The sequence below is a fragment of the Oncorhynchus keta genome, chromosome 31 (assembly GCF_023373465.1).
Source record: "Oncorhynchus keta strain PuntledgeMale-10-30-2019 chromosome 31, Oket_V2, whole genome shotgun sequence".
In the NCBI taxonomy this organism is placed as follows: domain Eukaryota; kingdom Metazoa; phylum Chordata; class Actinopteri; order Salmoniformes; family Salmonidae; genus Oncorhynchus; species Oncorhynchus keta.
Window position 1 is genome coordinate 16,657,712 of NC_068451.1, and position 15,025 is coordinate 16,672,736.

Sequence of the window (15,025 nt, forward strand, 5' to 3'; positions counted from 1 at the left end):
TAGGGAAATAACACAAGGACGTTCCTGAGGAGGACAGAGGGTTGAAAACAAACAGCAAAGCGGCTCGGTCTGAAGCGAAATTGTTTTGGATGTTTTGGAGCTGAAAAGTAAGAGTGAGAGACCAAGGCCATGTGTTTGCGTGGAGCAGCTAGGAGGCACTTTGAGATGAACTGCATCCCTGGATCTGACAGTAGAATACAGTAAGGTTTTTATCATCTATTGTTGCATATCAGTCCTCAATGCCATCAGCCTCAACTAGGACTGTTGGACACCTTGTCTTATTATCTTGCCTACCCAAACTTTACTGTGGATATTTTATTTTCACATAGTCCTTTCTAACACTATGATGGATGTGTAACCAGTGTGGCAGGTAGTAGTTACCAGGGACCTCACGATACGATATTTAGGTGCCGATACAATATGTGTTGCTATTCTCACTATTCTATATGCATTGAGATTCGATACGGTGATTTTATTGCGATTTGAAGTTCCAAATATATTGCTCTAACTACAATAGAGAGACATAATAAAAACAAGTTCTGATCGGTCATGGAAATAAAAGTGCTGGAAACAAGTTGGTTTACTATTTAAAAAGAAGATGGAGAGCAAGCGAGAACATGCTAATAAGACCAACTAGCGCTAGCTAACACTACCTAGCAAAAAGGTAGTGTTGTACAAGTCGATACTTTTCATTTTGTCCAAAATAACACTGCCAAAAGTTTTTCCCCCATCACCAGTAACCAACCCAGTAAGCTCCTCTTGGCTGGCCTCAGCATAGAGGTGAGATGCTCTCTAGTACTGTTGATTATTATTATCCCTGCACTAATAGCAGTATGAACATAGAATTATGGCTGCTCTGACATAAAGTAGGGGGTTTAAGGATAGGAATTGAGGAAGGGAATTCTGTGTGTGTGTGTGTGTGTGTGTGTGTGTGTGTGTGTGTGTGTGTGTGTGTGTGTGTGTGTGTGTGTGTGTGTGTGTGTGTGTGTGTGTGTGTGTGTGTGTGTCAATGTATGTATGTATGTATGTATGTATGTATGTATGTATGTATGTATGTATGTATGTATGTATGTATGTATGTATGTATGTATGTATGTATGTATGTATGTGATTGCGAGTGTGAAACCAGCAGTAACCATGAAGGGTACATCAGTCACTGAAAGCTTTCTCATTGACTTTCCCTTATTGATCATTCCTGTTGTGGCATTCCTTTGGTTTTTAATGGAATATCAGCATAGCCCCGGGAAACAGTGCAAAAGGCCTTCCTTCTCTAATTCTAATCTAAGAACATCTTATGAATCTTTGGTGAAACTAAACTATAGCGCCCTTGTTATATGTTCATGTTGCAAAGATCAATGCTTTATTGCTATTGTCCACTTCAGGATAGTTTGTGGCATTGTGTAAATGTGAAAAGACATTACAAAAACAAACATCTTTGACCTTGTACTCCCAGCTTTGACCTTGCACTCCCATCTTTGACCTTGTACTCCCATCTTCGACATGTAAAAAAGGTTCTACACAGTATCTTAAGAATGGTTTCTGGGTCGATCAGGTCAGGAGAACGATGGGAGCTTTAAGCTCTGCGAACAGCACACACACACACCTCCTATCTCCTCTCACTGAAAATCAGTCAGAGGCTGTGTTTTGCAGATGTTCCCAATAATGTATGTTTGATAACCCCGTTTTTATGACAACCTGCATCAAACATTCATGATTTGTCACCACAGAGGGCATCCTGCTGGAGCCCCAGAAAACACTTAATCATCACCACACACCCATACACACCCATACACACCCAGACACACACACACACACACACACACACACACACACACACACACACACACACACACACACACACACACACACACACACACACACACACACACACACACACACACACACACACACACACACACACACACACACACACAACCTATATACCAGTCACATGCATCACCATGTTAAAGAGCACCACGTTTAAATCAAATCTAATTTTATTGGTCACATACAGATATTTAGCAGATGTTATTGCGGGTGTAGTGAAATGCTTATGTTCCTAGCTCCAACAGTGCAGTAGTATCTAACAATTCACAACAACACACACATCTAAAAGTAACTGACCAAAGACAGACACTTTTTACTAGGATTAAATGTCAGGAATTGTGAAAAACTGAATTTAAATGTATTTGGCTAAGGTATATGTAAACTTCCGACTTCAACTGTACATACCCCAACCGGAAGCAACATCTTCACTGAGCTGAAGAGTAGATCTGCCACTTTCAAGGTGCGGGACTCTAACCCGGACGCTTATAAGAAATCCTGCTATGCCCTCAGATGCACCATCATTTACATTTACATTTACATTTAAGTCATTTAGCAGACGCTCTTATCCAGAGCGATTTACATCAAACAGCCAAAGTGTAAATACAGGACTACGCTTGTCGGATGTGGCAGGGCTTGCAAAGTTTTATGGACTACAAAGGGTAGCCCAGCCGCAAGCTGCCCAATGACACAAGTGTAACAGACGATCTAAATTACCAGGACGTGTACTCCAGCATGCACTCACCAACTGACAATTGTCTTCTCTGACATTTTCAACCTGTTCCTGGCCGAGTCTGTAAAATCTACATGTTTCAAGCAGACCACCATAGTCCCTGTGCCCAAGAACACAAAGGTAACCTGCCTAAATGACTACCGACCCGTAGCACTCATCTGTAGCCATGAAGGGCTTTGAAATGCTGGCCATGGCTCAAATCAACACCATCATCCCAGAACCCCTAAACCCCAATTTTCATACCGCCCCAACAGATCCACAGACAATGCCATCTCTATTACATTCAACACTGCCCTGTCCCACCTGGACAAAAGGAACACCTACGTGAGAATGCACGACTGTATTGAATATAGCGTAGCGTTTAACACCATATTGCCCATCAATAAGCTAAGTACCCTAGGACTAAACACCTCTCTGCAACTGGATCCTGGACTTCCTGAAGGGCCGACCCCAGGTGGTAAGGGTAGGTAACAACACATCTGCCATGCTGATCCTCAACACAGGGGCTCCTCAGTGGTGCGTGCTTAGTCCCGTCCTATACTCCCTTTTCACCCACGACTGCGTGGCCAAGCACGACTCCAACACCATCATTAGGTTTGCAGACGACACAGCGGTGGTAGGCCTTATCATTGACAGCGATGAGACAGCCTATAGGGGGGAGGTCCGAGAACTGGCAGTGTGGTGCCAGGACAACAACCTCTCCCTCAATGTGACCAAAACAAAGGAGATGATCGTGGATTACAGGAAAAGGACGGCCGAGCATGCCCCCATTCTCATCGACAGGGCTGTAGCGGAGCAGGTTCAGAGCTTGTGGTGTCCACATCACCAACACTCTATCATGATCCAAACACACCAAGACAGTCGTAAAGAGTGCACAACAACGCCTATTCCTCCTCAAGAGACAAAGAATTGGCATGGGTTCTCAGATCCTCAAAAAGTTCTACAGCTGCACCATCGAGAGCATCCTGAGTGGTTGCATCACCGCCTGGTATGGCAACTGCTCGGCCACCGACTGCAAGGCACTACAGAGGGTAGTGCGTACAACCCAGTACGTCACTGGGGCCAAGCTTCCTGCCATCCAGGACCTCTATACCAGGCAGTGTCAGAGGAAGGCCCCAAAAATTGCCAAAGATTCCAACCACCCTAGTCATAGTGTTCTCTCTGCTCCGCATGGCAAGCGGTACCGGAGCTCCAAGTCCAGGTCCAAAAGGCTTCTGAACAACTTCTACCCCCAAGCCATAAGACTGTTGAAAAGTTAATCAAATGGCTACCTGGACTATTTGCATTACGCTGCTGATACTCGCTGTTTATTCTTTATCTATGCATGGTCACTTTACCCCTACCTATATTTACGTATTACCTGAATTACCTCAACTAACATGTACCCCCGCAGATTGACTCGGTACCGGTACCCCCTGTATATAGCCTCGTTACTGTTTATTGTTGCTCTTTTATTTTTTACTTTTGTTCATTTAGTCAATCTTTTTTCTTAAAACTGCATTGTTGGTTAAGGGCTTGTAAGTAAGCATTTCACAGTAAGGTCTACATTTGTTGTATTCGGCGCATGTGACAAATAACATTTGATTTGATTCACTGGCAGCAGATTAGGCTCCTTATGCAGTGTGAATGCAGTTCAATGCCATGCCATTACATCACTACGCTACGCAGTTCAGATTTCAGACCGTAGGCTGAGAGGCTGGTGGATGAATCATTGTCTGCTTCTGAATGACGTCACTATCCCATCCTCCTAGCTCCCATACTGCACTGGCAGCTTGGGTTTTGGACAATGCTCTTTGACTGCACAATGCTCACTGCCACTGTATCATACCGGCTATTCTATGAGGGAGCTGAACTCCTCTCTCGGTCAGTCCGTTTGTCGGATAGCAATTTGAATAGGGGTTTGAATGCAAACATAAGCTCATGGGACTGTGTCATATGGGAGCTGGGATCACCAAAGAAAACCTTTTCCACTACCACAGCCAGTCAGTCAGAGATCCGATACTGATGTCAATATATGTCTTATTATACAACATGTATTCCAGATACATTTACAGGGAGGGAGACAATGTACAGATCATCCACAGCAGAGTGGTGTTGTGTTGCTCTACGGTCTGCGCTGAAGACATTAGCATGATGCTGTAGGCAGATGTAGCAGTAGTAGCAGTAGTAGCAGTAGCAGCAGTAACAGCAGCAGTAGTAGCGGTAGTAGTAGTAGTAGTAGTAGCAGTAGCAGTAGTAGTAGTAGTAGTGGTAGTAGTAGCAGTAGCATTAGTAGCAGTAGTAGTAGTAGTAGCAGTAGTAGTAGTAGTGGTAGTAGTAGCAGTAGTAGTAGCAGTAGGCAAGTCAGTTAAGAACAAATTCTTATTTTCAATGACGGCCTAGGAACAGTGGGTTAACTGCCTGTTCAGGGGTAGAACGACAGATTTGTACCTTGTCAGCTCGGGGGTTTGAAATTGCAACCTTCCGGTTACTAGACCAACTCTCTAACCACTAGGCTACCCTGCCGCCCTGTAGCAGTAGTAGTAGCAGTAGTAGTAGTAGCAGTAGCTGCTATTGACTCTGGTCTGTTTGGACACAAAGGGCATCCAGGGCTAAACAGGACTACACATTATGGGATATTTGTGTCAAGTAGAGTCAGGGCTTGTCAAGGGGGGTATGTGTGCGTGAGATTTTTCACAACAGTAGCAGTCCTGAGGGGGCATTGGCCAGGGGCCCTTTGGACATACTAATAACTCTTACTGAAGCATTTCTTAGTGTATTCAGTACAACCCTACCCCCCATGATACTCTCACACACACACACACACACACACACACACACACACACACACACACACACACACACACACACACACACACACACACACACACACACACACACACACACACACACACACACACACACACACACACACACACACACACACACACACACACACACCTCCTTCATCACCATGCCTGTCTTACAGAGACATGCTGACAATACAATAACCCCCCCCACACACACACACACACACACACACACACACACACACACACACACACACACACACACACACACACACACACACACACACACACACACACACACACACACATACAGTACACCCTGCGCGTTCCATCCAGTCACTCAGCCAGTCTACTGTACTCTGCCATATCATCATTCCTGCCGCCGCCTCACCTTGGTTTTCTCAATGAATCAGCGGTCTGTTATTGTCTGGACGACTTATACATAATGCATCAGACAGTAGAGTTCAGTACACTACATGACTGGGTCAAAAACATGACCATTAATGAACCTGCTGTTGGAAATGTATTGGCAGGTTGTAACATACTAAATTCAGACTCAGAACGCATTTGAGTCCTAACATGTCATAACTTTCTTTCTTTCCTGAGGTAAAAAGTAGAAAAAGAGGTATGGTTTGGACAAAAGGAAAGCATTAATATACAGGGCTGTTCACAGCCAGGGCTCCTCAGCCACATCCTACTTCGCCCGTTCCCCCTTCAGTGACTGCTGGATATACTGTAGTGTGTCCCAAATGGCACCCTAATCTCTTTATAGTACGCTACTTCTGAACAGGGCCCATAGAGCTCTGGTCAAAAGGAGCGTACTACAAAGGGAATAAGGTGCCATTTGGGATATAGACACTGTCTTTGGGATTATGGAGGAGTACATAATATATCACAAATCCTGAACCAGTTATGACATATTACATTTGGCCCAAATAACATCGCGACAAAAACAAAATGGTGGCTGCTGCTCTATTATTTACTGTAAATAGATAATAGTTCATGTCTGGTCGGGAAAATATTCTTGGAACAGTGCAGTACCGGTGTGAGAACAGTTCAGGTGTGAATACAGTAGTTGAGATTTAAAAAGTGTTTTGTATGATCCTGCTCTCCCGTCCCGGCTTCACAGTATTCTAGCTCAGTGTAGTGACTACAGAAGGCTAGTTCTGTCTGTCTATGTGACTCTACTGGCTGTGTGTGGAGCCGAGCAGTGGTTTTCCATGGGGATGGAGGGGACCGATATAATTAGAGAAGTCTCTCCTCTTCTCTTCCATTACCCCTCTCCTCCTTCCCTTCTCCTCTCTTCCTCTCCCCCTCTCGTCTCCTTTCTTCCTCTCCTCCTCATCTACTCGTCTTCTCAAAGTCGAAATGAGATTGTTAATAATCCCTTTTTCCCAGCATGCTCCTAACTTAGGCACATTATTACTGGATAAGCTACACACACCACACACACCTCCCTCCCAAACTCCTGGCCCCTCCCTCTCCAGACAGCAGACAACACATCCCAACGCTGGGGAATAGTGTCATTTATCATAGCACAAACTCTCTCTCTCTCTTTGTCTCTCTCCTTCTCTCGCTCGCACACGTACGCACGTGCACACACACACAAACACACTTTTAATTTGAAAACACAAACGGGTCATACTCAGGGAACGTCTGCTGTTAATCATGTGCCATCTAGCTGTTTGAAATGCATTGCAATAATCATCATTTATCCGCTTTACACCAACACAGTAATCAGATAGAATGAACATGAAGATGAAAGATGACCTATAGTATCCACATAGTAACCAATAGGAAATGGAAACATATTATAGATCAATAGATAATAGTGTACCGGTAGAATATCATGTTGAATGTATTTGTACAGACTGTGACTCCTTACAGAAATAACTTCAGTTGAATGTTAACATCAGGTGAAACTATTTCCTGTTTTGAGAGTTTTTTAAAAGGCTGCTTGGTTTCTGAAAAGTGACTTGCCTTTTCAGGGATATCTTGTCTTTGGGTCTGGCTGCCATCTTAGGGCTCCTAGATATATTTTTAATGAAGTGAGTCAAAGAAGTGCAGGAGTCTTCTTCCCAAATCTCCAGCTCCAAACCCCCCAGCTCCAAACCCCCCCAGCTCCAGCCCTGTTATGTGACAGCTACTGTAGCTAAGCCTTTCATCAGCTGTCTGAGGCCCACGCAGTGTGGAGTGCATACACACACACACACACACACACACACACACACACACACACACACACACACACACACACACACACACACACACACACACACACACACACACACACACACACACACACACACACACACACACACACACTGGTGGCTACCCTGTCTAGGGAACTGCTATGTTTGGAGTGGGTTTAGTAGGCAGGTAAGCAGAGCAGAAAGCCCTGTAGATCTTTCATTCTAAGCATCAGTGAGTTTTTATACTGGTTATATAATGATACTCAAGCTCAGTGTGATTCTATAATATAATATACAGCCTTTTAAAACCCTCTTCTGACTGAATTTTCATTCCTACTTGACCCGCTCACTAACAGTCTCTTTCTTTGACGGACAGGAAACAAAGCCCATCAGCATCTAGGGATACAAACCAAAAATACGACCAAAGGGAGGAGCGGGATCAGTATGCCCCGGGGGACTGCACCATGCCCAGATCACCGTCCGACTACGGGGATGGGGACCCTCGGCGTGGGGCCCCACGGAGGTACCAAGACGCTGAGGCGGCGCGGGGAGAGTACCGTGGTGGGCGTGGCCGCTGGCGCTCCCAGGAGGACTACCCTCTGGACCAGGACGGGCCCTACCCTCTAGACGGGCCCTACCCTCTAGACGGGCAGCCCAGTGAGTACGAGCTGCAGCGCCAGCGCCAGGAGGAGTACCAGGCACGCTACCGCTCCGACCCCAACCTGGCCCGTTACCCCGTCAAGCCCCAGCCCTACGAGGAGCAGATGAGGATGCATGCTGAGGTGGGCCGGGCCAGGCACGAGAGGCGCCACAGTGATGTGTCTCTGGCCTACACGGAGCAGGACGAGCCCCAGGGACCAATCCGCCTGTCCAGACAGCACCTGACCGAGCGCCGGCCGCCCATGGTGGGCCAACGCTCCTACTCCATGGACAGAAACTCCCCCACCCCTGGAGGCCACCACCGGACCTCCAACCACAGCCCCCCCACCCCACACCGCAGCCCCGTGCTGGGGGACAGGTCAGGGGACATGAGGCGGGGGCCAGGGGAGCCAATAGGGTTCAGGGGTCATGATTATCTGGACCCCAGCTCTGCAGTCAGGAAGACCAAGAGGGAGAAGATGGACACCATGTTGAGGAACGACTCTCTGAGCTCTGACCAGTCCGAGTCCATCAGGCCGCCACCACCAAAGCCCCACAAAACTAAAAAGGGGGGTAAGATGCGCCAAGTGTCCCTGAGCAGCTCGGAGGAGGAACTGGCCACCACGCCGGAGTACACCAGCTGTGAGGACGTGGAGATAGAGAGTGAGTCTGTCAGTGAGAAAGGTAGGAACACACTTCCTCCTGCTCTCTCTCTTTCAACTCTCATGCTGTACACTAGGGGGCAATCTGAAAAGGCAACCTATTCCCTATATAGTATTGCTCTATACAGGGAATATACTTTTGGCTCTGGCCAAAAATCGTGCACCATATAGGGAATAGACTGCCATTTGGGAAGCACGGTGTTATGTCAGGGATAGTCAAATCACCTTTGCATTATTCATTGGGAAGTGTATTCAGTGTCACTGTCAGCTCATGTTGAACATGTTTATTGACTAATTACCACTGTTCCATATTCAGTGAGTTAGTGGTACAACAGTAGTCTGCTAGCTCCATATGTTCAGTACAGAGGACTGAGTGCCATTGATGGGTAAAGAGCACCAGACCATCACAACTCTCTTCTCAGTCGCCCTTAATTATATGAAGGAAACTACAACGTTTATCCACAAAAACAATACCAGATGTTCTGTATATGTTCTGTATTGTCAGGCTTGCATAACTAAAGTGACTGATCTGATTTTGGTTTTAGGGAGCGCAGTCAGTGTAAGTGAATACATGTGTTTTAATGTAGGCCTCGTGGTCTCATTCATAATAATATGATATGTACATTATGATAGGAATTTGAGCTTATTAATGAGCCGTCGCTTAAAAACTAACCTTTTATTCCCTCACAGTCTATGGTCTGTCTGTGTCTTTGTTACGTGATCTAACCTGTTTTGTGTGTGTGTGTGTGTGTGTGTGTTGGGCTGCTGCTCTAGATACCGTATCCTGTCTCTGTCCTCCTGTAGCACACATTACAGGGCCTGGCTACCACTTCTGTTTCACACATTCCATCTGATGTAATGGACTCTATATTATATAACATAGATAGAGGGAGAGATCGAGAGATAGCGAGAGGAGAGATGAGAAGGAGAAAGAAAAAGATGGAAAGGAGAGAGGAGAGAGATAAAGAGAGGAGAGAGAAAGGAAGGAAGGTGTTGATATATGTAATTGTAGTCTGATTCTGTACTTTTACGGTGGCACACGCACGCACACACGCACACACACAAACACACACACACTTCGAAAAACTGTCCCAAAGTGTGTGTGCGTGCGTGTGTGCTTGCGTGTGTGTGTTTGTGCTTATTGGGTGGCTCACTCCAATAGGATCAGGGCCAGAGGTGATGTGCTGTTCCAGTCATTCAGCCTATAGGGAGTCAGTCTGTCTGTGGGTTAGTCTGTGATGCTGCTTTTGAACGGCCTCTGGCTGAACAATGTCATCAGTCGTGGATATTAATTAATGAAGGTACGGAAAATGCAATTAAAAGTGGTAGAATAATTAGGGGTTCTCCCTGTAGGATTCTAGCATTGCAAGCCGCGTGATCTTGCACGCTAACATGATTGGTTCCTTGCACTGATAAGCTCGCGAGATCAGGCTACTTGTGAAGCCAGTAGGATTCCCCCTGCACGACAACTCAACTCCGTTGGATCAGCCAGGGAGGACGGGATGGGATTGGAGTAGACAGTGGAGTCGAGAAGTGAGCTGGGTTGGGCTGAGTGGAAGTTTGGAGAACAAATGGTTTTTGAATGGCTTACTTCTAGCTTCTAGTCCCTAACTCCTAGTCCCTAACGCTTAGCCCCTAACTCCTAGTCCCTAGCTACTAGCCCCCTCTCCTTTAGATGCAGGCAGATAGTTGTTATGAATTATACATTCATCTCATACTACTGTACCACAATGCTTCTGAACGATCGAACCACCCTCGCCCTCTGGTGATAACGTTAAGGACACTAACAAAGTCCCAGATAGAGAGAGAGATTAGGCCTGGGCCGGCGGAGGAGCGGTCACCGTGCTGAAAGCATTGCTACACTGGGGGTAGGCTGGCTTTGTGGTTTCCATATTAGTCCTTTAAAAAGGCAGACCGTGTTTGTAGAGCTGTTTTTGAGGAGTGACCTATATAGATTCCCCTCTAAAGCAGACTGTATGGCACATCTACACTCAAGGGTTACTTCCCTGTGTGCTGTCTCTGTCTCCTTTGGATGACTGTGAAGGACTGACTGATGTGAGTTAGTCCCTCAACACGGTCCCTTTCACATAGCTTGAAAGTGAAACAGGCATAGTTATTATTTGTATTTATTATGGATCCCCGTTTGCTGCTATCAGATATAAAGCTGCAAAAATCGGAATATACAGTGCATTCTGAAAGTATTCAGACCCCTTCCCCTTTTCCAAATGTTCATGTTACAGCCTTATTCTAAAATTGATTAAGTAAAAAATGTTCCTCCTCAATCTACATACAATACCCCAGAATGACAAAGTGAAAACAGTTTTTTATTTATTTATGTAAATGTATTAACAATTAAAAACAGAGCTTATTTATATATGTATTTAGACTCTTTGCTATGAGACTTGTAATTGAGCTCAGGTGCATCCTGTTTCCATTGATCATCATTGAGATGTTTCTACAACTTGATTGGAGTCCACCTGTGGAAAATGTAATTGATTGGACATGATTTGTAAAGGTACACTCATGTCTATATATGGTCCCAGAGTTGGCAGTGCATGTCAGAGCAAAAAACAAGCCATGAGGTCGTAGAGATCTAAGACAGGATTGTGTCATAGCACAGATCTAGGGAAGGGTACCAAAACATTTCTGCTGCACTGAAGGTCCCTAAGAACACAGTGGCCTCCATCATTCTTAAATGGAAGAAGTTTGGAACCAGCAAGACTCTTCCTATAGCTGGCCAACCGGCCAAACTGAGGAATCGGCGTAGAAGGACCTTGGTCAGGGAGGTCACCAAGAACCCGATGGTCACCGCAGACAGAGCTCCAGAGTTCCTCTGTGGAGATGGGAGAACCTTCCAGAAGGTCAACCATCTCTGCAGCACTCCCCCAATCAGTCCTTTATGGGCGGCAGGTAGCCTTGTGGTTAGAGCGTTGGACTAGTAACTGAAAGATTGCAAGATCAAATCCCAGAGCTGACAAGGTAAAAAATATGTAGTTCTGCCCTTGAACAAGGCAGTTAACCCACTGTTCCTAGGCCGTCATTGAAAATAAGAATTTGTTCTTATCTGACTTGCCTAGTTAAATAAAGGTCAAATAAAAAAAATTGAAATGGGAGTGGCCAGACTGAAGCCACTCCTCAATAATAGGCACATGACTTGGAGTTTGCCAAAATGCACCTAAAGGACTCTCAGACCATGAGAAACAAGACTCTCTGGACAGATGAAACCAAGATTGAACTCTTTGGCCTGAATACCAAGTGTCACGCCTGGAAGAAACCTGGCACCATCCCTACGGTGAACTATGGTGGTGGCAGCATCATGCTGTGGGGAAGTTTTTCAGCGGCAAGGACTGGGAGACTAGTCAAGATCAAGGGAAAGATGAATGGAGCAAAGTATAGAAGAGAGATCCTTGATAAAAACCTGCTACAGAGCACTCAGAATCTCAGACTGGGCGAAGGTTCACCTCCCAACAAGACAACAACCCTAAACACACAGCCAAGACAACGCAGGAGTGGTTTCAGGACAAGTCTCTGAATGTCCTTGAGTGTCCCAGCCAGAGCCCGGACTTGAACCCAATCGAACATCTCTAGAGAGACCTAAAAATAGCTGTGCAGCGATGCTCCCCATCCAACCTGACCAACCTTGAGAGGATCTGCAGAGAAGAATGGGAGAAACTGCCCAAATACAGGTGTGCCAAGCTTTTAGTGTCACACCCAAGAAGACTCGAGGCTGTAATCGCTGCCAAAGGTTCTTCAACAAAGTACTGAGTAAAGGGTCTGAATACTTATGCAAATGTAATATTTCATTTTTTTAAAATTTGTAAACATTTAGAGAAACCTGTTTTTGCTTTGTCATTATGGGGTATTGTGTGTAGATTGATGATGGGAAAAAACGATTTAATCCATTTTAGATTAAGGCTGTAACAAAATTTGGAAAAATTCAAGGGGTCTGAATACTTTCCGAATGCACTGTATGTTGTTCTTGAAGAAAAGCTGAACATTAGGATCCTCCACTAAATAGTCAGGTCGATGTTTATTGTCATGTGTCTTGCCCTGGAGGTAGAATTCAGTGGTTTACTCTTGATAGGCCAACTGCTAAGTCAAAATGGGCTGTATTGTAATCATTCATGAAATCAGAAATTCGCATTTTGGTCTTAATTTAAGGTTAGTGTTATGTGTTAGGGTTAGGTTTGATGACTTTGTGGCTGTGCCAGCTAGTGACCACTCTGCAGAGCTGCCTCCTGGGCAAGACTCATGACAATAAATGCCAACCTGCACTAAATGGTTGGCAAATATCAACATGAATCAACCTAATTTTGTCGGTTTCCCTTCAACACTATAGGATATGATTCTTTACAGGATAGGTATTATATTATAAGACATCTGTAAGGGTTTAAGGCCTGTATTTCAGATCTCCACTACTCCTACAGACAACTACTGTACATGCTAAATAGCAACACAGACTCTTCCCTGTCCTCTAGCCTTCCCACATATTTGTTACAACAGGACAATGGTTATAGACAATGGGTCATTTTTCGGAACTAAATGCTCCCCTTGACACACACAGGTACACACACACACATTGAATTAAACCCCATTTTTGTACAGAATTAACATCCGATGCTATCCTTAAGATGTTGGGCCACTTGACTCACTCCACGCAGGCCCACAGTCGTCATAATTGCAAATAGATTTGGTCAAATCTGTAATTATGGGAGCTTTTACCTTGGCGGTGTCAAAAACAGGAAAGACGGATGAGGAGGAGAGGGAGGAGAAAACAACAGAGAAGAGGAAAGGAGAAAAGAGGACAGGGGAGGAGGGGAGGAACACAGAGCTGCTTCACAGGTGGAGAGGAGGAGGAGGAGGAGGAGGAGGAGGAGGAGGAGGAGGAGGAGGAGGAGGAGGAGGAGGAAACAACAGAGAAGAGGACAGGGGAGGAGGGGAGGAACACAGAGCTGCTTCACAGGTGGAGAGGAGGAGGAGGAGGAGGAGGAGGAGGAGGAGGAGGAGGAGGAGGAGGAGGAGGAGGAGGAGGAGGAGGAGGAGGAGGAACAACAGAGAAGAGGACAGGGGAGGAGGGGAGGAACACAGAGCTGCTTCACAGGTGGAGAGGAGGAGGAGGGAGAGGGAGGAGAAAACAACCGAGAAGAGGAAAGGAGAAAAGAGGACAGGGGAGGAGGGAGGAACACAGAGCTGCTTCACAGGTGGAGAGGAGGAGGAGGAGGAGGAGGAGGAGGAGGAGGAGGAGGAGGAGGAGAAAACAACAGAGAAGAGGAAAGGAGAAAAGAGGACAGGGGAGGAGGGGAGGAACACAGAACTGCTTCACAGGTGGAGAGGAGGAGGAGGAGGAGGAAGAGGAGGAGGAGGAGGAGAAATCAACAGAGAAGAGGAAAGGAGAAAGAGGACAGGGGAGGAGGGGAGGAACACAGAGCTGCTTCACAGGTGGAGAGGAGGAGGAGGAGGAGGAGGAGGAGGAGGAGGAGGAGGAGAAAACAACAGAGAAGAGGAAAGGAGAAAAGAGGACAGGGGAGGAGGGGAGGAACACAGTGCTGCTTCACAGGTGGAGAGGAGGAGGAGGAGGAGGAAGAGGAGGAGGAGGAGGAGAAATCAACAGAGAAGAGGAAAGGAGAAAAGAGGACAGGGGAGGAGGGGAGGAACACAGAGCTGCTTCACAGGTGGAGAGGAGGAGGAGGAGGAGAAAACAACAGAGAAGAGGAAAGGAGAAAAGAGGACAGGGGAGGAGGGGAGGAACACAGAGCTGCTTCACAGGTGGAGAGGAGGAGGAGGAGGAGAAAACAACAGAGAAGAGGAAAGGAAAAAAAAAGAGGACAGGGGAGGAGGGAGGAACACAGAGCTGCTTCACAGGTGGAGAGGAGGAGGAGGAGGAGAAAACAACAGAGAAGAGGAAAGGAGAAAAGAGGACAGGGGAGGAGGGGAGGAAACAGAGCTGCTTCACAGGTGGAGAGGAGGAGGAGGAAGAGGAGGAGGAGGAGGAGGTGGAGGAGGAGGAGAAAACAACAGAGAAGAGGAAAGGAGAAAAGAGGACAGGGGAGGAGGGGAGGAACACAGAGCTGCTTCACAGGTGGAGAGGAGGAGGAGGAGAGGGAGGAGAAAACAACAGAGAAGAGGAAAGGAGAAAAGAGGACAGGGGAGGAGGGGAGGAACACAGAGCTGCTTCACAGGTGGAGA

General features: G+C 46.3%; 1 protein-coding gene across 25 annotated transcripts in view; it reads left to right on the plus strand.

Moving 5' to 3' along the window:
* Window positions 1-15,025, plus strand: part of LOC118364073 (regulating synaptic membrane exocytosis protein 2-like) — a 205,289-nt gene that overhangs the window by 66,158 nt on the left and 124,106 nt on the right. For 23 of the 25 annotated variants that reach the window (XM_052489742.1, XM_052489746.1, XM_052489765.1 and 20 more), the window contains one exon: window positions 7,915-8,861. In XM_052489742.1, the coding sequence (XP_052345702.1) occupies window positions 7,915-8,861 (947 nt within the window). Of the gene's footprint in view, window positions 1-7,914; window positions 8,862-15,025 lie in introns of those variants that run through there. The other 2 variants (XM_052489743.1, XM_052489755.1) reach the window with 2 other exon arrangements.